The sequence below is a fragment of the Heliconius melpomene genome, chromosome 16 (assembly GCF_056956725.1).
Source record: "Heliconius melpomene rosina isolate 202511_hmr_F chromosome 16, ASM5695672v1, whole genome shotgun sequence".
NCBI classification, from domain to species: Eukaryota; Metazoa; Arthropoda; class Insecta; order Lepidoptera; family Nymphalidae; genus Heliconius; species Heliconius melpomene.
The window spans coordinates 5,739,338-5,765,250 of NC_140404.1; the positions used below are offsets into that span (position 1 = coordinate 5,739,338).

At 34.0% G+C, this 25,913-nt stretch overlaps 1 protein-coding gene across 4 annotated transcripts; it reads left to right on the top strand.

The window, feature by feature from the left end:
* The first annotated feature begins 34 nt into the window (after positions 1 to 34).
* Hsl (hormone-sensitive lipase) lies at positions 35 to 25,486 on the top strand. 4 transcript variants are annotated; one of them, XM_085198955.1, is made up of 16 exons: positions 35 to 240; positions 311 to 604; positions 5,083 to 5,240; positions 7,187 to 7,373; positions 14,457 to 14,670; positions 16,006 to 16,196; positions 16,640 to 16,886; positions 17,427 to 17,636; positions 17,874 to 17,990; positions 18,444 to 18,593; positions 19,162 to 19,288; positions 20,037 to 20,132; positions 20,430 to 20,522; positions 20,898 to 21,042; positions 21,505 to 21,630; positions 22,206 to 25,486. In XM_085198955.1, exons 2-16 carry the CDS (start codon positions 311 to 313, stop codon positions 22,302 to 22,304), a joined length of 2,454 nt encoding a protein of 817 aa, XP_085055081.1. In that variant the 5' UTR covers positions 35 to 240; the 3' UTR covers positions 22,305 to 25,486. The 4 variants fall into 4 exon arrangements, with proteins under 4 accessions (XP_085055081.1, XP_085055084.1, XP_085055082.1 ...); XM_085198958.1 differs by having other exon boundaries at positions 19,162 to 19,192; XM_085198956.1 differs by having other exon boundaries at positions 35 to 204.
* The last annotated feature ends 427 nt before the right edge of the window (positions 25,487 to 25,913 follow it).

Consider the following 25,913-nt stretch of genomic DNA (forward strand, 5'->3'; position numbering starts at 1 on the left):
AGCTGCTGATCCGTCACTCTTCTGTCAACGACATTTAATCAATCTGTGTTTATCTTTCGCTCGGTTAGGTCGTGATTTCTTTATGGGAATCTGAAAAATACGTGATATAATTTAAATAGCAATGAATAATAACAGCAAATCTAAATGTAAAGTTCTGTAGAAGTAAACCAACTATTTTTGAAACTGAAATACAAATATCGTATTGTAAGAATACGATGATATTTGCTCACGGAATATTTTGTAAATACATTTCGTGATGATTTTTGTAAGTTCTTAATGATTTAGTTTTTATGTACGTAATATTTTGCAGATGAGTCTTAGAATATTGATTCGCGGATTGCGTTCCGCCACCGGCAGTGGAAAATTTTATAAAAATATGGAGTTTGCGGATCCGCCTGCTAAAGCATCATTATGCTGCGAAGAATCTGTCGATAGTGCTCCTCCTACATATGCAATGTATGAAGCTTTGAAAGACTCCTGTCAAAATAATGCTACATACTTCCAGCCTGATGATAGTGAGAATGGACAAAGATTGTATGCAGGATTCATGACACTAATTGATCACATAGATACAGTATGGCCCCTCGTTGATCACGTTCGAAAGGTATGTTTTTACTATATTGATTTTTATGACATAAATATCAAAACCCTAACCATGCTATGGTAAATTAAATAACTACATTACCATTAGCTTTTATGGTTGTTAAGCTAACTAGAGCATAAAATTGAATTTCTTGCTTAATAATAAATGTGATATTTTTCATATCTCAGTAACTATGACTACCATATACTTTATTTGTATGAGAAATTTATTTTATTCACATTTTTATTTAAAAAAAATATAATTTACCAATTCAATAGATTTATTGCATAAAAGCTTTCTTTAAGAATTCTTTTCTACAAATGTGCTAGTTATAGACTGGAAAAAACCTAGATTAAAGTATAAGTAAAAAATGTATTGTGTTGCTATTAATATTTGCTAATAATATTTTTAGTCCATCTCAATCTACCGTGAATGCCATGGTAGATTAAGACGATTAAGACCAACAAAATATATATTTTTCTCCAAAATTGGGAATTATTTTTAAAAAAAATATTAATATTTTTAAACCCAATAATGGTTTAGTCACTCAATTTCCTTGTACTTTACCATCCAATTGACTAAGCCTTTACCTTTTTGGTATTTGATAAGTTTTTTTGCAGAAATTTCTACAAAATTACATAATTTGACTATAGTTGTATAAAGATTTTTTTATCTATACACTGTATCCTACATAGATAGGAATTTTAGCAAAGTTGTCAGAAAGAACCTAGTGTAAAGACACTCCTTTCTCCACTTTTTGATCAAATTAAAACAGTACATGCACAAATAACGAACAATGAAAAATGCACTGTATCAGTTATCAAAATAATACTGTTGCATTTAAAAATATCCTATTAAAATATTAAGGCACTTTATATTAAAATTAAAAATCCTAACAAAACATGTCTTAATTGCTTACAACTTACTGAATATAAGTATATCTTACACATGTTCAATAATAACCAACCATATGTTAAATAGTAAACAACAGTTATAGATAAAATTAACTTGTTTATTCACATTTATATGAGCATTACAAAGTAAATTATTGTATTATAATTTGGAAAACAACATAAGGTGACTGTGGTGCAGCAGCGCAGTATAAATGCAACAGTTGTTTTTTGATTCTAAGCTAAAAGAGTGTATTATTTTTATTTTTTTGCTCTGGTAACAAATTATAGAGCAGTGTTGAGTTTCGTCACCATGTCTCGAAAATTAAATGGTGAGTAGGAAAAGTAAGTTAAAAAAATAATATAAATGAATCAACAATAGATTGTTAATGTATAACTACAACAGATACCTATTTGAGGCAACTTGGCCCAGTAGTACTGTACTCGGAGTGTACTCGGAAGAAAAGTTTTTTAATAATGTTAAACAAGACCACAGTTTTGAGTTCTATTTGACACTCAATATAAATTGCCTGAAATTCAATCAGAAAGAGGAGAATAGTCCAACAAGTTAAGTCTTAACACTAGGGTTTTCTCTGCCTACCCTTTGTATATAAGGAAGAGTTTTAAACAGGAAAAATACATCTAATTATATAGGCTAAAGAAATATCCAAGACTTAAATAGAATTTATCATGGCTTAAGTATTAGTTATGGGTCAACTGCTGTTTATCATAATATATTGGTTTATAACATGATTCACAACTTACTAATGATGTAGTAAATAATATCATTTATTTATAATTAAATAATATTTTAATGTGCTCATATAAAATGAAACGACAAATAATAAAAAAAAATAAATATGAAAAGATCTAATTGGAATTTCAAGAGACATTGTGCACAATGGTAGAGGATTGGACTATTGGCAGTGATGGGTTTGAGGACTAAAAATATTAACTATTTTCTTTGCTATCAAAAATATGTAATGTACATACTAATTTTTAATTTATTCACAGTTTAAATAAACTCTAATCCGCTCATAAATATATTATATTTTGAATGTTCATATTCATATTTGATTAACAAAAAAGTGAAATTTATATTATTTTTGTTGTTAATCCTTTTAATTTTAATTCTTTAATTTTAAATTATTTTAATGATATACTGAAGTAACTTGGCGAATTGAAAAACATTATTAACTTATGACGTCATATACCTACTTACATAAAAAGTAAGATGTCATGTATCTTGTGACCTTCACGTCATCGGCGCAAGTTGAAAGACACCTCGTTTTTCACTCACACTTTTAAAGTATTGAAGGTACTTAAACATACATATCTTGCATTTTCGTGATTATTCTATAGTAGCCGCCCGCGTCTTCGTTTGCGTGGACTTTACGACCATATCGATACGACTTCCATTTACTAACTCTACCTTCAGAAAAAATCGACGGAAAATGGGGAACGGAGTGTCTTAACAATAGGGCCCCCCTGCCTCTGAGATAAAGCTTGAAGCTGATTTTTTTTTTCGTTTACTATCCGTTTTCATTGAAATTCAGAGTCCAATTTCAAAACATTGCTTGTGTGTTGGCTGTTGGGTAATTTCATTAAACTCCAGGCTTTGTTATATCAAGCATAAGGAAATCACTTTAATTTTAAATAATAAAAAATAATCATTCTCTTATAATATTTATGTTTACGTGAAATCGTAGAGGTCAAACACTAACTTCCCTTTTCTCTTGAATTACCCAATGAAGGTTAAAATGACCGTATTTTTAACCTTATCATAAAAAGAACAAATATATATAGATATATTTAATTTAACTACTGGTTATTAAGGTAATTTTATACTTAGTTTATGTTTATTATTGTTTTTCATCAGCATAGTACTTTGATGTAGCGCTATAAACTATACCATTTACGGATTAGTATTATACTAATGCTTCTTTATTATATAGATAATCAGTAATTATATAATGTATTTATTTGCTTTGTCAATTTAAAGAAGTATACGGAACACTCGCTGTTGTTGTTTAATCCAAATAAGACATTCGATTTAAGACATACGATGTTTTGCTAAGTTTAATATATACATGAAAATAGAAACAGATGAAGTCGTGGTGAAGTGGCACAAGCGTGCGACTATAAACGCGATGGTGTTGGGTTCGATTACCACACGTAAAGTAGGAAACGGAAGTGTCTTACCTTTTTTTTTTTTTCATTTATTTTCTACATTTAAATGGCTAATTTAAGACCATTTAAGATGCTCTTTATATTTAATTCCCAGAAACCGCCTTCCCTGCTAAGTGTGGGATACAGAATGAAGCTAAAAAAATATATATTAGTACTCCCTTATCCAGGGAAAACTATGTAACACAGAGAATTCAAATCAGTCCATTAATAGATTACTCTATGATTACTCATTATTTTAGTGAAGATCCAATTACTGCCATCGCGCATACGCATCGAGGTAGCTTATTTATCATTCTACTTGATATACTTATTTATGAATGTATATGTAACTAAACACTGCTACGTTTGTAACAAGCGTACAGGCGTTTATTATCATATATCTTTCCTGCTTCGAAGGCCGTATGTATATCTTTAGGTAACTGATTAGGAATGCTTATTAGGAAAACGTCTAAAAATTTGAACGTTTGAGCCGTTTGGAAGGCGCGGGTTCGAATCCCGCTACGTTCAAAATTTTATACGTTTTCTTAATAAATATTTTTGTTTACTAAGTGTGGAATAACGCTTTAAAAATATTAAAAACTGATTAGGAGCTTATACGGAGATACTATGTCAACATAAGCGAGATTTTTTTTCAACATATCCATTTATCTATCTTTTCTATTGCCTTTTCCAATGATTTTAAACTTTAACTAAAATTTTAACGGTTATTTATAACTGGAAATAATAGAAGGTTCCACTTAATGGAAAAATGTATGTCTTTTTACTTTCAAGGTTAACATTACATAATTATTAGCACGTGCCATTTTTCTCTGTTATGAACAATGTAATTTGTGAAACGTGTTTGTCCTTATAGTATCTGTACGATAATACGTTTAAAATAATTGGAGAATAAACTGTCTGTTAATCAAGATAATATTTGGCATATTTGTTAAATATCGAGGCCGTCGCGGCGCAGCGGCACAAGGGTGTGACTAACGCGACGGTTGTGGGTTCGATCCCCACTCGAGGAAGTGAAATATTTATTTACGTTTATATTTCCATTTCTTCGCTCTGGTGTCGAGGCAAAGAGTAGTGTTGAGTTCTACCACTCAACACTAGAATTGCCTCTAGAATTCAGCGGAAAGTGAGGAACGGAGTGTCTTAACACTAGGTTCCCTCTGCCTACCCGGCTGTGTGCTGAATACAGCATGAAGCTGATTTTGATTTTTTGTTAAATATTTAAAGATTTCTCTTAGATTTATGTTTGTTGGATAAAATAAATATTACTTTTTATCATATTTAAAATAACAGTTGCTCATTCAGTTTTTAAGTATAATAGAGTTATTAATATAGAGTTTTTGAGTTTTGTGTTGATGGCACATCTAGCATACAGGATCTAATATACCTACTTTACCCCTACCTAGATAAATTTTGTTTCAGGTAGCGCCATTATATGATTTCGATAGTAAGTCACCAGGAAATGGATACAGAAGTTTCGTTTCGGTGGTGGACTCTTGCGTGTTGCACGGCCTCAAGCTGAGCCGTCAAGTTTGTACGGGCAGAGACGCTTTGCTTTTCCGGAAGGGATATTTTGTGAAGTAAGTCCTATTAACATATTAGGTACTTATTTATTAATTATTATTATTTTCTACAGTTACATAAATATATTTAGTTGTTACTTAGAATTTTAGGTAACATCAAACTATTTCATTATATTGTTATTTATAAAGAACCAGAGTTATTAATAATAAAAAATAACAAGATAAGAAATGTTATTATCATCTCAATAATTCCGGCTCAGTTCAGGTCTTGACATGCTCTTGTTTTAAGCGGATCTTGATTTGAATTGACCAAATTGTTCAATTTAAACTATTAACGTTGTTATTTTAAATGTAGATAGATGTCTTGTAAATAAGAAAATATAATTTGATTTTCTTATCGTATATGTTGCACCTGAATTAAATTATTAAAAAATGATAAAATTCTTATTATTTTTAGATTAAAATTATTTAATCTAAATCAAAGAACACACGCAATCTCCAATTTAGAAAGAAACTAGAGAATGAAGTGCGTTTTCACTAGGTTCTCTCTGTCTACACTGCTATATACAGGATACAGCATTGGGCTGAAAAGAAAATGTTTAAAAAGTAAACTTATCATTATATTTAGATTATGTGAATCTAGCAATATTTTATTTCATTTTATAAGACATATATTTTTTTAAATCACAAACGATCTCAATGTCATCAGTAAAAATCCCATAAAGCGGAAATTTTGAATGTCTGCCAGATTTTAATTCAAAAATTGTACACTAGTAGTAATACGCCAACAATCCGTACTAATTGTGGACGGGATCGTTCGATCAAACAATTGAGGCCAGTCGTGGCAAAATTTATATTTCCATGCTCTTCGCTCTGGTGTCAAGGCAAATGGCGGCGTTTAGTTCCGCCATTCAACACGCAATGCCTCCAGAATTGAGCGGGAAATGGGAAACGCCACTGCGTTTTTTGGCAGAGGGAACCTAGTGTTCTTAAGACACTTCTTAAGAACACTAGGTTCCCTCTGCCAAACCTGCTGTGTGCGGGATGCAGCGTGAAGCTGATTTAATTATGAACAAACAATACCTACGTAAGTGACCTACTTATGATGTATCTAAGGCGTAGGAAAAAAAATTTAAATGTACATGATCAAGCTAAAACCGCCTTTGACTATTAAATGAGTCGCGGACGAAGCACTCACTCTGGTTTATTGCACGTTACACAATGTCTATACGACTTATTTGGTATATGTATGAACTACTAACTACTTATTAGAGTGGATCAAACGCAATTATTTTGAGGTTTTACGCTGCAGGCAGAGGGAAATTAGTGTTAAGATACTCTGTTCCCCGTTTTCCGTAATTCTAAAGGCATTGCATGTTGAATGGCGAAACTCAACACCGTGCTTTGCCACAATACCAGAGCGAATTAAATGAATATGAAAATATTAAATATTTCATTTCCTCCGGGAATTGAACCCACCAATCGTAACGTTTAGTGTCACACGCCGGCAGTCGCCTGTGCCCTTGCCACGACTGGTCTCTGGAGTTTTATGTTGAAAATGCAGTTTCAAAGACCATATTCTCCATCATGTTTGCGAACCATGGTCCATATCCAACTAATTAATATTATCCTATCGTAGAAATCTTTTACAAGCTACAAATTTATATTTTCATAATAAACACTGGTTCTTTTTTACGCAGACAAACCATTCATTACTTTTTGTGTATTTAAAAAAAATAGGCTAATTGCAACACAAGAGGTGAAGTTGAATTTAAAAGTAATTGTGTCAACCATTTTATGTCAGACATTTTTTTACATTTAGGTATATAATTTTTCATTGTGAAATCTAATATCTATGTTTTTGTATCTATTTCAATGTCTTTCTCTCTGTTTGTTTATAGGATGAGGTTATAATATTAGAACCCCATTTCGTTTAACGAAATCGCATACAATCATTTTTTTTCCACAAAAAGAAAAATTAAGTATTTATCTTAAATTTCAAGGGAAGTCGAATCGTGTGGGCAGTTGCTAGCGTCATTGGGCACGTGCTTACATCACCTACAGACTCTCCTCTCTTGGGCGGCGCCGGGCGAACTGTTTCCCACTGACGATCATTCACCCGAGGAGTTGTTCTCGCAAGCCGATACTATCAATCAGTATTGTTTTTATGGACGATGTCTCGGATTCCAGGTAGGGTTGATAAAATAAGTGAAATAACTTATTTTTAATATAATAATATTAGAAATTGATTTATAATATTTTAATTAGTAGCAAGATTTGATCCTGCACCTTTTAATGAGTTCTAAGCCAATCGAGCTATACGTTTCTACAGGGTGAGTCATATTGAACTTTCCGATTTCAATAAGGTGTGTATTAAAAACAAAGCGACATGCAGTAAAAATTATTTTATTGTTTGAAAGCACATAACATGCAGTTTTAATTTAGTTGGTTTTAAAAATGATATCCTGTAAATGTCTACCTCCATTGACCACACACTGCTGAAGCCTTTCCCGGAAGTTGTCCATTACTCGTCGAGTCATATTCAGCGGAATAGCATTGATTTCTTCCGTGATTGCAGCCTTTAGTTCATCGATGGTTCGGGGACGATGCGTGTACACCTTTTCCTTCAGGTAACCCCAGAGAAAGAAATCGCAGGGGGTTAAATCAGGTGATCTCGGCGGCCACCCAACGTCACCTCGCAAAGAAATGAGATGACCGGGAAACATTTGTCGCAGGATTTCCATTGAACGCCTGGATGTATGGGCTGTAGCACCATCTTGTTGGAACCAGATGTTATCGTTGTCATGATTCTGCGTTAATTCCTCCAATTTCGGTTTCAGAAAAGTTTCAAGCATGTCGCAATACCGAGCAGAGGTAACTGTGACGACTTGACCATCTTCTTCAAAAAAATAGGGACCCCACACACCAAACTCTGCAATAGCGCACCACACTGTCACTCGAGGGCTGTGAAGTGGTCGTTCGTGTAGGTTTCGTGGGTTATTCTCAGCCCAGTATCGAAAATTCTGTTTGTTGACAGTTCCGGCGAGGTGAAAATGTGCCTCATCACTGAAGATCAAAACAGCAGTGCGGGGGATCTGCTGAATGTCGCGGCATAAATTTGTTCGTGTGTCTAAGTCTCTAACTGTTAATTCTTGCACTACCTGAATCTTGTATGGGTGAAATTTAAGGTCTCTATGCAGTATTCTGCGGACACTACTGAAAGATAATCCTAGTGAAGCGGCATGTTTCCGAACAGAACGCCGAGGGGATTGTTGAATTGAAGCCCGCACTCTATCCACGTTTTCCGCTGACGTTGACGTCCTAATTCGACCTTGTGGTCTTGTTTTTAATGCTGATGATGTTGCTCTAAAATTTGATACCCAATTTCTGATTGTTGGTCCAGTGGGAATGGGATCACGTCGACCAATAGCAAAATGTAAACGGAACGCACGCTGTGTTGTGATCACGGAGCCGCCATTTTTAATAAACTCTTCAACTACGAACGCACGATGTTGTCCCGACCAAGCCATTGCTCACACTAAAACTGCATGTCATGGCGCGTCTAATGACACCATCCCCACCCTTCTACTCCTTCCCTTCTTCGTGCAACGTCCTTCCAAAACCGGAAAGTTCAATATGACTCACCCTGTATAAGCAATTCTTTATGCTAAGGATATGTAAATTTTTTTATATTCTGTTACGACTGTAGATGCTTGTTTTCGGAGATATTAATAAAATAGTAAATAGTACAGTATACGTCTTATATAAAAATATTTTCTCTGATACATTATTATATATGCGGCTGCCAAAACACTGGTGATCAAGCTATTGTGCTCTAGTTAAAAAAATATAGTGCACTGAAATTCGGAACGTACGAAGTAAAACCTAAGAATTTCAAGGTGACGAGAAACAGTATAAAAACTTTAATTAATTTAGGACTTTTCTTTTAGTTATTAAATTGATGACAATTTTTAGCGGCAATTTGACATTACTTTTACTTAAAAGTTTCGGAAAAAGGGAAGCGGAGTGTTTTAACACTAGTTCGCTTCTGCCTTTTTTACTAAGTTAATACTCTAAATATTGCTAAGTTGAAGATATTCATAAAGTTCTACTACATACAAGAAACAGCGTGAAACTGAAAAAAAATCCCCTTAGTTTAACCTAACTAACCCTAACTTAATATTAAGCAAGAGAGTACGTTCGAATTGACTAACAAACGAATCTCGCGCACAGCAGGGTAGTGTTAAGACACTGCGTTCTCCATTTTCCACGTATTCTTAGTATTCATTCACAATATAAACCAATCTTATTAAACGTCGTATAGTCTGATGTGCGTACTTGGAAAATCCAGAAATCTTCTCTTATCGAATTTATTTTAATAACGAAATGAAACTAAAACTAAAATAAGTCTTGTTAGAACTATATTCTTAGGTATGGTCCAAGTTACCTTGTCAATATAAAAAACAAACAATACTTAACAAAGAACAAAAACCTGCGTAATAACAATATCTTGATATAATATAAGCAATTTAATCTCACATTTGCAAAATAATGGCACTTAAATAGACGTTGTAATATTTACAAAAACTTACTTAACTATTATTAGGGGGACGAAATTACCCGCGTCCGTAGGACTTACCACCTAATCCTAGGCTCACCCTACACGTGTCCCCCGGGTGGTGCCAAACGGGTAATAACGCCGAGCAACAGGCGGCGGTACAATAACCTGTCTTCACCGGTAATCCACATGCCAAGAGGAACTAAATACCCTCTAAAAGAGTGGCAATAGCACCCTGGATAAGTGTTATTAGAAAACCTTCCACCTACTTTTTATGGTTAATGACAGATAACGAGAGTGATATGTCATGCGCTCCGGCTGACCCCCGGCGCCCTCCGGTACCCGGGCTGGAGGGTGAGAAATTTGCTACCGAAGACTACATAGAAGTGGGCGACCAGGCCTCTATGGCAGTGAATGTTACTGGCAGCAATAAGAAATTTGTGCAACAAGCCTTCCACAGAAGCTTCTTCATTACTAGACCGAGAAGTGCTTCTCTTGGCAACATTAAAAACACCACCACCGGTGAGATTCTTGATGCCTCCAATATTAACCAAGAAGAGAACACGGATCTAGCTGGTCCTCCTGATTGGCAAAGAATTCCCACGCTCAGAAATCCTAAGCGAAGAAAAACTTCTACATCACCATCTCCAGAACGAGTATATACTAATAATAGATTCCACATCCTACCTGTAGAATCAGTTAACGAAAATGAAAACTCAGGCCAAGTGAGAAAAATAAGCAAACCCCCACCTATTATCCTTTACGGAATTGAGGATATTAATAAGTTAACAGATCTGCTAGTAACAGCTGCAAATCAACAACAGTTCACCTACAAAATTGTCAACCGAAACCAGCTAAGGATAAGCTGTGTTGATGTGGAAACGTACAAAAATATTATCTCTGTAATCCGCGAAAACCAACTTATAGGCCACACTTTTAATAGAAAAGACCAAAGATGCCACAGACTGGTAATAAGAAACCTACACCACTCTACACCACATGAAGCAATAAAGGAAGCTTTTGAAAACACTGGCAATAGTATAACTGGAGAAATTATTAACGCCAAGTATGGTGCTGATAAAAAACCTACGTCTACCTTCTTTATTAATCTCTTACCAGGCCCCAACATTAAATTAGCTAAAGATATCAAAGTGGTATACTATCAAAATGTAGTGATTGAAGACCCAAAAAAGCGGAAAACAATAGTACAATGCCAAAGATGCCAGCAATATGGGCATTCAAAAAATTATTGCATGCGGCCTTACAGGTGTGTAAAGTGTGCTCAACCACACAAAACAGCAGACTGCCCTAAGAAAGACCGCAGTACTCCAGCGACTTGTGCATTGTGCTTAGGTTCTCATCCGGCAAACTACAAGGGGTGCGAAGTATACAGGGAAATATTATCTAGGAAGTCTAAGAAACAAATCCCTAATAGACGAACCATGGAATCGCTTGGCTCAAAAAGAACTGAGACTATACCTCCAACCAAGACATCTACCGCAGAAGAAAGAAACCTATCATCCCCACAAAAAACTTATGCCGATGTTATTAGAAACTCTCCACCTAGAAGCGAAGAAAAATCAGAAAAAATTACAACTCAAAATAAACTGGAACTTTTATTCGAGAAACAGTCTGAAAAAATGGATGTTATCTTACAACAAATGAGTACCTTATTGAGTCTCATCACAAACCTGCTGAATAAATTAACAAAATGACGTCTCTTAAAATTGCTACGTGGAACGTGAATGGGTTAGCACCAAATAAACATGAAGTAGAAGTACTAATTAACGTCCACAAATTAGATATTCTACTTATATCAGAAACTCATTTCACAGAGCAAAGCCTAATAAACATACCTAATTACAATATCTATGCTTCAAATCATCCCGATGGCACGGCTCATGGAGGCACAGCTGTAATTATTAGAAAATCAATCCAGCACCACCAATTGCCAGGGTACATGACTGAACATATCCAAGCTACTACTATCTGCATACATGACAAGGATGGAAACTTGAATGTGTCAGCAGTATATTGCCCTCCAAAGCATAAAATGACAGAAGAATTATTCACGCTCTACTTTGATACATTAGGCACTAGATTCCTGGCAGGAGGAGATTGGAATTGTAAGCACACGCACTGGGGGTCGAGACTGGTAACTACACGCGGGAGAGAACTCAAGAAAACATTAGACAAAAAATATTTGTCTGTGTTTGCAACTCCCGAGCCAACTCACTGGCCTACAGATCCTAAGAGATTACCTGATCTTCTCGATTTCTTTATTTCTAAATCTCTATCTTGCTTTACCAATGTTGAATCTTGTTTAGATGGCTCCTCCAATCATATACCGGTCATACTTACGGTGAGCAACTCAGTCTTATTTTACGATAAAAAGCCAATGTTATATAATAAATTCACAGATTGGTTGTCATTTCGCGATGTGGTCCAAAACGAGCTACATCTGAAAATATCTTTAAAATGCGCAGATGACATAGATAGTGCCGCAGAAAAATTTACTCTTGTAATTCAGAACGCTTGTTGGCGATGTACTCCAGAAATCGTCTCAGATAATAATAGTAAACAACAGGTAGTTCCAATAAAATTACGAGAAGAAATATTAGAGAAACGCAGATTGCGCCGAGTTTGGCACACTAGCAGACATCCGTCGGACAAGGCAAAATTAAATAAAGCTGTCAAAGACCTTAAGAAAAGTATTCTTGATGCTCATAATGCAACAGCTGAGGCTTTCATGGAATCCTTGACTCCAACTGCTTCCACAAATTACTCACTGTGGCGTACATTTAAAAGTCGCCATCGGCCGCTGATTTCAAAACCCCCACTCAGAGGCCAAGGTACCGAATGGCTAAGGACAGAATCACAGAAAGCTGATGCTTTTGCTGAACATCTAGCAAAAACGTTCACTCCTAATCCTAAAATACATGGTATTGATGATTCTTACATACACAAAAAACTCCATCAAGATCATCAATTGGACCTCCCGTTGCAACCTACAACACCGAAGGAATTAATTAAGAATATAAAAATGATGGATAACAGAAAGGCACCAGGATTTGATTTAATTGATAAAAAAGTACTTGAAGAATTACCCCGCAAAGCGATTGCATTTTTAACCAACCTTTTTAACGCAATCATGAGAGTTAGTTACTTCCCTGCCATGTGGAAAGTTTCTCAAATTATCATGATCTTGAAACCGGGAAAACCAGTTCACGACATAACTTCATACCGCCCTATTAGTCTTTTACCTGTTGTTTCCAAGTTATTTGAGAAAATATTTCTCTCTAGGCTGCTGAAATCCATCAATGAAAGATCAATAATACCCAAACACCAATTTGGGTTTAGGTCAGAACATGCCACTGTAGAACAAATACACAGAGTTTGCAATGTCATCCGGAGTGCCTACGAGTGTAGAGAGTACTGCTCTTCAGCTTTCTTAGACGTACATCAGGCTTTCGATAAAGTCTGGCATACTGGGCTACTATTTAAAATAAAAACTCTCCTACCGCATACGTTCTACAGTTTCCTAGAGTCTTATTTATCTGACAGAATATTCCAGGTAAAAGAAGGTTCTGCTACTTCAACCTTTTATGATGTACACGCTGGAGTACCCCAGGGGTCAGTCTTAGGACCCATACTGTACACAATCTTTACATCCGACTTGCCTGAGATTCCTGGTGTTACTGTTGCAACATTTGCAGATGACACTGCACTAATGGTTAGGGCTGGATGCCCCAAAGCAGCATCTGAGATTCTGCAAAATCAACTTGACGAAATCGGGAAATGGTTAGAAAAATGGAGGATCAAAGTAAATACTACAAAGTCATCACATGTCACTTTTTCATTGAGAAAAGATAATTGTCCACCTGTTACTCTAAACGGTCATCCACTTCCTCACGCAGATTCGGTCAAATACTTGGGTATGCACCTTGATCGTAGATTAACATGGAAAAAGCACATAAGAACCAAAAGGGAAGAATTAAATTTAAAATATAAAGGATTGTACTGGCTACTCGGCAGGAACTCCAAATTATCTCTGGACAATAAACTATTGATTTATAAAACTGTACTAAAACCCATCTGGTCGTATGGTATACAACTGTGGGGCTCTGCTTGTGATAGTAATATACAGATGATACAAAGAGCTCAAAATAATATTCTCAAACAAATAGCCAACTTACCCTGGTTTATACAAATCAATGAAGTCCACGAACACTTAGCTATTCATACAGTGAAGAATGAAATATTTTTTTTATCTTCTAAATATAAAACCAGATAGTTCAAACACCCAAATCCACTGGCTAGCCAATTAATCAGCCAGAACATGACAAGCCGGCTAAAGAGACGCTACATTTTGCAGGCGCCACAGTAGTTAAACTATCTATGCGAAGCTTTATCTAATGCGATGCAAGCTTCACCCGCCACATTCTTTCAACTAATCTGCTCATAGTCTTCGGACTGATTGCATGATGAGCTCAAATTAAAAAAAAAAAAAAAAAAAAAAAAAAAACTATTATTATACTGACATATGTATTTATAGCGTCGTGAGTTCTCGCGGAAAGCGGAGAATGAAGTGTCTTGACACAAAATTTTCTTCACCTTTTTCTTCACCAATCAACGCCATGCGGTTTCCCTACCTACGCGATAAAACGAGAACCTAATTGCAGAAAATCATATTTATAATATCTAACCCTTTTCAGTTCTTACCTTCAATGCGTGGTATCCTCAAAGGGATATCTATTTGTATGGCGGGATTCTCGGAAGCGTACTACAGTCACGGAAACCTCATAAGCTCGGTTTGGACGGGAGGCCAGTATTTAATAGACCCCGAAATGCGTGCAAGACGAATCGTCAATATATCACAGTCGGCGAGCGTCGAATTCTGTAAGGCGTTCTGGTTTTTAGCTGAGAGCGGTAAGTGCTAACTTTAAATTTTTAACGTATTGGTTAGGCGGTTAATGCACAGACAATATAAGCCATTTATAAGATAAACGTACTCAAATTAGTATCATCATCATCATCAGCATGTCCTCGTCCACTGCTGGACATAGGCCTCTCCAATAGCACGCCCGAGAGCTCTATCTTCAGCTATTCGAATCCAGCCCGAGGTCGAATGTCACACTAGTATGTGAAATAATTCTTTCAATGATTTTGACTATTCTTTGATTAATATAATTATGTACGGGATAAAGCGTGATGATGACAAAACAAAATAAAATTAATACACCTATATTTTACGTGTACATTTATTTAACATATAAAAGCTTAAATGTGGCGGGAATTGAACCCGCGCCCCATATAAGCCACGTACGTAAGTTTATTCACGAAATTGTTAAATTCATAACTACTGAATACAATATGTTTCTTGATAATGTTGTTTGTACATTTTTCATCTAGTTACGCAGTGTTTTATATAAGCCCTATTTAATATATGTATAAATTATCGAACTAATCTTCATATTTAAGATGTAAGTCTATCTATATAAAGTTCATTATTGATTTCCGTTATATCACACGAAATGTTGTTAATTTGAAAGTTAAGGAAAATGTTATTTAAATATAAACATTTAATATTTAATTATCTTCCTCGCATATTGCAGAAAATTTATGAATATAATTAAGTTATAAACATGAATGCTGAATTTTTTGTCGTTCTGTACTTCTGAATCCATATTAAGCTTTAAATTGTTTTTCTTTAATTTAAAATTGTTAAATTTCACATTTGTCCTATCACCGTGGTAGGTATAAAGAGTTATTACAGTGGCCAGTCGTGGCGCACAGATACAAACGTGCGACTGTTTAGGGGTTCGATTCCCACTGGAGGCACTTAAGTTCCGCCAGTCAACACGCAACGCCTCCGGCAGAAAATGAGGAACGGTAGTGTCTTCGTGAGAAAGAATTGAGAGAAGAAGTGTCTTAACACTAGGTTCCCAGGTTCCGTCTGCCTGCTAAGTGCGGCATACAACGCGAAGCTACTTCCTATCATATTTCCGTCTTTAATCTCAGAGTAGGGCAGTATCGGAAATGAAATCTATCGATTATGTTTAATCGTCACACGTGTGGCGTTTCATTCGATTTCATACATATTTTATGTACACTAGAGACCCGACCCTGCTTCACACGGGAATTATGTCAATAAAAACATCTTTGAAAAAAAAACTCGAGTTTCTCCCGTCAGCAAGGAAAATGTACTCACTAAATTAATTTTATTTATGTACTTTTATTTAAAATACAATTGTTAAATTTCAGAAATAATGAAACGTGTGCCAAGTCTTATGTCGTCAAATGTAGCTGTAAATAAAATAATAACTTTGAACCCCGAACCCCTAGTGGTTACTACTAAAGAGGGCAAGGAGCTGACGGTGCTACCGCCGTCCGTACATATAGGATTGCAAGGGCTTAATCTTAGGTTAATTAGCGTTAATAAAAGGGCTGGGATGGTAAGTAAATGTATATTTTTATCATGCTTTAAGCTGTTCGTTTTAATTTTTTTGCTCTAGCTTTAAGTTTTATTCCGTATAGTCTGGAGAAAACCTGAGAGAGCGAAAAAATGAAAATAATTTATTCTTTGAGTGGAAATCGAATCCACATCCGTCGTGTTTACAATCACACCCATACGACTTGCGAAATATGCCTCGGTTGAAGAGTCGTGGTTGCTCTATACCAGTTAGCTGTTGCTCCACAGATTTGATTTTAGATTTTTTCTTACTTTTGATTATTCAGGAGTTGTTCACCTTACTGTACTTTTGATTTAATTTTATCATTTTTTGAAATTGCGGTTAGTACTTTAGTACTACTTTTCACTTCCCTTCACCTCACTTGCACCTATAAAATGCCTATTACAATATATAGAAAATAAAACTAAACGTTAAACTTATTTTAGGCAGGAGAAGATTCATCCTTGCCAGCAGCGGAAGGCATAGTGTTCCACTGCCACGGTGGTGGTTTTGTAGCACAAAGTTCTAAATCCCACGAAACCTATCTACGAGAATGGGCAGCCAAGTTAAACATGCCGATATTGTCAGTGGACTACAGCTTGGCACCCCAAGCGCCGTTTCCTAGAGCATTAGAAGAAGTTTTCTATGCATATTGTTGGATGATATCGAATTTTAAAGAAATTGGTACTACGGGTGAGTATTTTAATATTTGTATGTTATTTATATATTTCCACTGAACTGTAAACTATTTAATCTATATATATAAAAGGACTTGTCCTCACTGACTGAGGTAAGACGCACGCACAGCCGTAACCGCTGTGCGGAGAAACGTGAAATTTGGACAGATGTTTACTTTCATAATCTGGACATCCACTAAGAAGGGATTTTGAAAAATTTTTACCCTAAAGGGGTGAAATAGGAGTTCAAAGTTTGTATGGAAAAAAAATTAAATCGGCACCGATTTTTATAAACTTTGAAATTTAGATTTTTAAAATTATTTAATTGAACACGTGTTTCATCGTTTCCTAGAATTCTCCCCCTAAGGGTGCAAATAAGGGGTTGAAAGTTTGTATGGAAAAATCTTTAAAGCGCCACCGATTTTTATAAAATTTGAAATTTAGACTCTTCAAAATATTTCATTGAACACATGTTTCGTGGTTTATTAGAATTCACCCCTAATTACGAAAGCGAAGCTGCGCGCGTCCGCTAGTAATAATATAATATGATTATTAGGTAAACGAATAGTATTCGCCGGAGATTCAGCAGGGGCCAACCTCATAGCAGGATGTACTTTAAAAATACTAGAAAAAGGTTTAAGACCTCCAGAAGGCATGTTTATGGCATACGCGCCTCTACTCGTCAGTTTTATACCTAGTCCCGCTAGGTTATTGTGTTTAATGGATCCCCTACTGCCCTTTGGATTTATGATGAGATGTCTTAAAGGTTTGGAGTTTTTATTTGTTATTTATGTAGTAACTAATTTATTGTTCATGTACTTCAAACTTTTGCATTCGACTCCCTAGAAAGAGAAAATTATCATTAAGTCTATACGGGGTTAGGTTGCGCATTCGAAGTTGCAATGTCTTCTAATATAATAAAAAGAAAAAATAAAATCTAATATAAGATAAATCAGTATTGCAATATACATTAACAAAATAATGTATATGAATGTGTTTTCAGCATACGCATGCCCTAACAGAGGGAAAGATGACAAACGCCACAGTAAAGAAAATAGTACTTCCAGCGCTATAACGCCTGTCGAGGGGAATGGCTTTCTCAAAGTCAGTCCTTCACAAGGTGAGATGATAAGAAAATATAACTATATTTAATATAGATGACAACATCAGTAAAAACATTTTTGCAAGATTTTGTGAAATATCCGAGACAGATAAATGTTTTCACGCTTCTGTTGAAATCAAAATGACTTTATAATCTTTATAACCAAACCTACAAACGTCGCGTTTACAGTCGCACGCTGTGTTACTGTGCCACTACGACTTAAAAGTCATTAATTTTAAACTTAATAAATAATGAATTAAGCAAAAGTTTTATGTCTTAATGTGCGTTTACGCCTATTTTGGCTAGATAAAATTTTTTAAGTATTTTAAATATAAACTACACAGTCAAATTTGTATATTTAAACATTATTTTTAGAACTATTATAAGAAGTTTTTTTAATATAAAGTTTCTAAAAAAATGTTTTTCTTTACTAACTATGAAATAAGACATTACAAATGGTAACAATTCTAGAAGGCATAAGCGAAGGTCCATCGTCGTTCGAAGAAGTGTCTCCTTCAGATCTAGCGGAGTTACAAGCGCACAAATCGGGAAGTGAAAGACGAAAGTCATCAGATACTACGATAAGTGCGGCTTCCTTGCAGAGTGAACATACCGCTACTGGTGAGTTTTCAATAGAAAACTATTATTTTAATAAAATAATAATAATGAGGGCTTAGGTGAGGAACGGAGTGCCTTAACACTGGGGGTTTCCTCAAAAAAATTGTGTCTTAAGTGGGGAACGGAGTGTGGTAATACTTCCCTCTGCTTACCGTGCTATGTGCGGGTTACAGCGTGAAGCTAAAAAAAGAAATAGTTTGGTATTATTTACTTCTACCTTAGATAACAATGCTTCAGATTCGGATTTGTACTAATTAATAAATAATTTATCATATTGAGCTTAGAAACTCTCGCGAGAACCAGACGCATTATCACAAAACAAAAATTTAAAACAAAAAAATCTTGCATTACTTAAAGAGTAGGGTCGACGAGTCGTCGTGGCCTCCTTGAAGTAAAGTTTTCTGAATTTTTTTAAACATTTGATCACTCGTGGAAAAAAACAATCAAAACTAAAAAAATCCTAGAATCAAATCTGCGTAACGATATATCTACAACTACCTTCAAGCGGCCACAACTCGTCAACTGTACTTAACTTAAAAATAATTAATAATTACCATTTTATTTTCCCCAGGTGTAACGCCAACAGAAGATAAATCCCAACAGTACGTATCGGACTTTCTAGAACGCTACGTGTTCGATAGCGATACTGATTCGGAAGGAAGACGTTTTCCCGTTGTTAAACCTTATAATATACACAAGTATGATGTTTTGAACCCTTGTGTTGTGTTGTTTTTTGTTGTTCTTTTCTTTTTAACTCCTTTATATATTAGAATAGGCAGAGAGAACCTAGTGATTTGTATTGTTAACTGCTTAACCCTAACGTCGCTTTGTGTACGGTCTGGTGACGGAATAAATAAAAATAATTATAAATATTTGGATTTCCTCCAGAGATTTCGTTGTTTTATAAGCAAACAGGTTGCTATATAATCGCCTCAATTATGCAATATTATCCTAATTTGTTTTTAATAAATATATCACTTCCTCTAGTGGGGATTGGACCCACGACCGTCACGTTACAGTCACACCCTTGTGCCGCCATTTTAACCTAATACCAATATATATATATTATTTTCTAAAATTTGTGCGGCTTACAGAAAACAACTTACGACGATAATTGTGATACGGCAGAATCCAATACAAGTGTATTAACTAAAACGAAAAAACTTCTTAAGTTATATTTTTTAAAGTTTACTTTTTGCTTCAATTGAATATTTTAGATTCCTACTGTTACTGGTATTTTATAATACATTTATTACGACGAGCTTTTGGAGTAAAAATAAAGATTTTTTTTGGCTTGACACTGTTTCTTGTATATTAGAGCAGTTTAGCCGAGGGAACCTACTGTTAAGATATTCTTACTAGTAATTAATTTGATTGTCACTTTTACAGTCCACGCTGTGCCGATGAAACCCAATGGCTATATTTATTATTATCATTATTTTACAGGGAGCCCGAATCGGAGAATTCAAGCACTTTAGTTGGTGATACACCATTGATACAAGACGGAGATCATAAACAAGACAAAAAACGAATAAAAACTCGGTAAATACCTATATATTTTTCTTCACAGGCTGCATAGTGCTTGAATACATACATAGTGCTTGCTTTTTTCTAGGGATAGAGTACACTTTTCCCTACCCACCCTGTGTCGGTGTATAATTAGTTTTTCCTGGCTTTAAGAAGACAATCACGTTAAGTGATGCCTGGGGAACGGAGGTTCTCTCAGATCTAGTCGTAAACACAAAATCACACAGCTATATGCGGGATACAGCGTGAAACTATAAAAAAAATTATATAATTTAATTAGTTAAAAATTAAAATATACGTATTTTTTAACAGTATAAGTGAAGCGGCCACTGGCATTATGGGCGCGATGTCTTCTCGCCTCGCGTATATAACTGGTTCAAATAACATAAGGCCTACACAAGAAGAGTGAGTAAAAGATTTTTTTTAATATTTTTTTTTGCTAAATTTTTGCCTTCGACATAACTTTCTAACATTTATGTACATTTTATTATTTATGTAATATAATTTAATTATTTATTGATATTTTTCTTTTAAAATCTTTACTTTTGGACGTTAAGCGTTGATAAAAATAATTTTAATATGATATTCAAAACCTCTAGTTATTTTTTTACAAATAATGATATTTAAGCATTTGTAATATTAAAGCATGTGAATATTACAATTTACTTGAATAAATTTTGAGCTCGTTTAAACACTACGTACCTTTTAATATACATTTTCTATCTTCCATATGAAATAGCACTTTCAAAATATAAAAAAAAATAACAATTTTGCCAACAGATTAGCAGTCAGATCGAACCTCGACGCTCTTATAGCACGTAGTCCTTCCGACGAATTCATTTTCTCAGTGCCGCGCGATCCTCTGCTATCGCCGTATTGGGCGGACGACGATTTACTAAGGAGGTTCCCGCCTGTTAGAATATTGGTATGTTATTAGTATATTTCTTATATTCTTATATTTTTTTTATCTTTTAGGTTCATGTTATATCACGCATATATCAGGGTGAGTAGAGGGATTTTAATGTAAAATACTCAGTTCCCCACGTACCGTGGAATTTTTGTGATTATTTATTTTTTAAAGTTAAACCAAACAATTATTATTACATACAAATAAAAACAGAAAAACTTATTAAAATAAGTTAAATATCAAATTAGGTAAAATTCCTTCATACAATTAAAATTTTGCTAAATACACTGATTGTGATATTGTATTTGAACATACGTCGTACTAACCAAGTTCGAATTTCGACCGCCAGTCTACTTGCATTGTCCCGAAAAGCGGATAGTGTATTAACGATAAGTTCTCTATGCCTACCCTGCTATATGCGGGATAAAGAGTGAAGCAAAATATACAAAAAAAAAAAAATAAATAAAAAAACAATTTCAGACGGTACACCTAGACCCGTGCCTCGACGACTGTGTAATGTTCGCAAAAAAACTGAAAGGCTTGGGCAACGAGGTCGGCATCGACGTGTTAGAGGGTTTGCCGCACGGATTCTTGAATTTTTCTCTGGTAAATTTATTTCTAATACTTTACTTATTTTAATATTTTCAGAAAACGTATAAAACTTTTAATATAGCAATACTCGAACCCATGGGACCACTAAACGCTCTGACCACTAAACCATATCTTATTATCGAGATATAAATATACTTTTTTAAAATTTATTCAGTTGTTACCGCTTTACAGATTATAGCGTCTATGCCGTTTTGTGCTTCCTTTCTAAATATATTTCTAAAATATTCTTAGTTACAAAGCTTGTACTTAAAAATCAATACTTAACTTCACGTTTTATCCCTAGCGGGTAGTCAGAGAGAGCGGAGCGCCAAACACTAAGGTCTCTACATACCTCTTTCGCTTCGTCCACTGTCGTCAACCTCTTCATACATGTCCTTCGGAGAGTCCTCATGCTTTTTACGTGACCTTCCTCCAGTGTCTTTGATATTGTGTTTTCGAAGGTCAACCGACCGCCCCTACCTCTGTTACCACTCACTTTTCCATTATAAAACTTTTTTATAACTCATATACACTAAATTATAACTCATAAACAATACATTTATTTTACTCCCTAATAATATACTTTACAGATGGCCAAAGAAGCGCACGAAGGTTCAAAACTTTGTGTAGAACGTATAAAACAATTACTCGATTTAGAGAACCACACAAGCACCCCTGACCAATTATGAATGTGCGGGTTTTGCTTCTCATAATAATAAAGAAGACGAGAAGAAATAGGAAAATGTTCTATAATTGGATATAATCTGTGGTAAGGATGAAAAAAAGGCAAGTTATGTCAGCATTAGATGTATATCTGTCTATTTATTTATATGTAAAGTCAGTGTGTAAAAAAAATGGTAATTTGTATCAACACTCAGGAGTGAATAAAGATTTTCAATATGAAAAATAAATAAAATTAATAATTGTTGTGGTTCAATAATTGTGTTGCTAAAATTGGCAAACATTTATCCTTAAATATATTCACAAGATAAAAAAACTTACTACTTGTATGGTACTGTAACTGTAACATTGTTTTTGCTTACAATTCTTTTTAGAAAGTCTGTAAAATCGAAATTTGGCGTCTGGATTATTATTGTTTCTTTATTTGATTTAAAATAGCTAAAATTATGTAATATATTTAATAGCTGAACACCATATTACAAAGAATAGGATGAACTATATAATATTTTTTTGTCCACTTTTAATAATATCTGTGCCTAAACGTTAATTAAAACGATTAAGACATAATTGGTAATGTATAGAAGTATAGATTAATAAATACTCGATGTTGAAACATTGTAGGAATATATTGCTATATATAATATATAAATATTGTAAACACTGCATACACTGCATTTGGTACATATAATTTAACAGTGAGGGTTCTTATGACTTCTCATGGCTTTAAAAAAAGTAGACCTTGCTAAGTATTTTAAAAAATATATTAATTTACAGCGTAGCCTTCTTGTTTCACGCTGTATCCCGCATACAGCAGGATAAGCAGAGGAAACCTAGTGTTATGACCGCCCAATTTTCCAGACATTGCGTGTTGAATGGCGGAACTCCACGCTGAGCTCTGACTTCTTATCAGAGTGATGAATTGAGAATATTTAATTCCCACTAGTGGTAAACGCACCCCCTACCATTGCATTTACAGTCACACGCTACGACGGCCTCATTGTATTTATTTACGGTTTATTTTAATAGTATTAATATTAAATTGTTATTTGTATGTATTTAAATGTGTCTGTAAAATTAAACACCATTGCAATTTAATTTTTTATAAATTTCTATCGCTTTAATGTACAGATTATAAACGCTACATTGTAAATGTAGATAAAATTTAAAAATTAAATTAATATTAAAAAAATAATACGTAAATGTTTTTATAAATATTGTTGTAGAAAGTTACACGAATTTAAATTGAACGGTACATATAAAGTGGACCAGTAATTTGATGGAAATTATGTAATCACATATTATATTCCATTTCAATGATACAATGCTCATGCAAAAACAATTACACATTAGTTATTAATAATGAAATTATTAATTTTATTATTTCTGTTCATATTACAAAACGTATATAAAATTGGCAGTAACGGGACCCTGACTCATGCCTCTTGGTAGCCCAAAAGTTCCAAGAGCCGCGGATTTGAGCTGCATTCAAAGCTTTTATAATTTACCAAAAAATATTACTAAAAATTAGGTTTTATTTCCGAGGGAATTGTTTATACAGTAGAAGCGTATTTATAATTAAAAATGAAACCTTTGTTAAGAAAAAATAATATTAATTTGTAAAGCTAAATGTTATTAAAAATAAGATTTTCTAACAGATTCAAAAATCGGAACTGTACTGGAATTTATAACATTTAAATTAAAAATGTATTAAATTTGTATATATGTCATCCTACATTATTTGTTTAAACTTGAAGACCTAGGAGGTTATGGCATTTATTAAAGACTAATGAGGTTCTTGCCGTTTTAATTTAGTGTAATGCATTGTTTTAAGCGCCTTTGTCATACTTCGCCACAGGCTAATAATTTTGTTAACTTATTTTCTAAAAAAAAGAACAATTGTTATAGTACGGTCCACGAACGCTAAAGTTTGGCTTTTTGAACTTTTGCGCATTAGTCACTCGGGGAGAAAATGAACAACCTCGAAATCTACAGCTATCTTCAGGTAGGCCACGACTCATCGACCGTGACCGAAATTTATCAACAAATTTATGTTTTCTTAAGATAAAGTTTACTTTATTTATTTTCTATTTCAATACAGTCAATAAGGCATTTCTTTCCTAAGAAGATTTCAAAAAAATGCTCAGATTTTTTCGTTTAAGATGTCTACTTATGTCTATATATTATTGTAATATTTTTGATGAATTTTATGTAAAATATCAAATGTTTATTCCAAATGGATAAACTAAGTTCAGGTATGTAATAATATTTACATTATATTGGTACAATAATAATGTTAAAGCTTGTGGATTGCTCTAAATAGTTAAGTATGACTAGGATAATGTGTCTAACATATTTAATGGTGTCTAGGAATTAAGATCAAATTGTAGACCCAAAATATTTTAATATGAGGTGATAAGACCAATAAGAGGCAGTCGCCTAACCCTCCAAAGTAAAATTTAATGTAAAAATTATGAAACCTCACAAAAATGAACATTAATGAATAAAACAATACACAACAATGTGTATAAGAACTGTCATTTACTATGACCTGACTATGGACTGAACACTTTACGGATTAAGATTCTATGGTTGAACTACCTAAATAAAAAAAACCTTACCTGTTGAACTTCTTATGTAAGATATGTTGGTAAGATGATATACCTATTAAAATTAGTGACATCTTATTGTGGCTTCTTTAAAAAATTAAAGTTGTAATTACAGGTTGAATCTGTTGTTAGTAAAATGTTGATTATACTAAGATGGTCTAAACAAAAATAATTTTCATATTACAATGTTTATGTCATAATTTATTTTCATATTGCATATGCGTTAATTTTAAGTTAGGCCACTTTTGCACTAATAGTTTGAATATACATGTTTGTTATATGCCTAAGTCTAAATCCGTACCAGCATAGTTTATATTGAATCTCAGATTATCAATGAAAATATATTATTGTCAATTTATGAAATTATAAAACGAAAATATAACAAAATCTGTACAAAATATAAGGAACTGTTGCATTTGCTTATTGTATTTCACTTAATGTATAGCTATTGAAATCTATATGTTAGTTATATTTAAAGAAAATTTTATAGTCTGTGATAGTGAATTGAAGCTTTTAGAAAGCGTTACAGTATTCTAAAATGCACTAATGTTACAATTAAATAATGAATAAATAAATATTTCATACTGTGTGGTTTATTTTCATCAATCTACTACTTTTTTCCAGACTACCTAATTCCTATCTCAAAAGTATATGCATAGAAAACTCACTCATCGAAACTAACGTTGGAAGATCTATATCGTAAGATTCGTTTCATCGCCAAATCATGGGCTATTGAAGATAATGATGGCAAAATAGTTACTGAACTTGATAAGATCTCAGAAGTATGGAAAATCTAGAACAATCGCGCAACCTTTCACTAACAGAACCTCATAAAGGAGTTTTAGAGCCAGATATACTTTTATTCTTTTTATTATTTAATGTAGTAAGATCCTCGACACTTAAAGAAACTCTGTTTTACAGAATTCCTTGAAGCTACACTGAAAATATTGACTAGCAGAACTCTGTTTACTATTGTAAACCACCAGGTGGGGCCAAACCTACAACAGATGC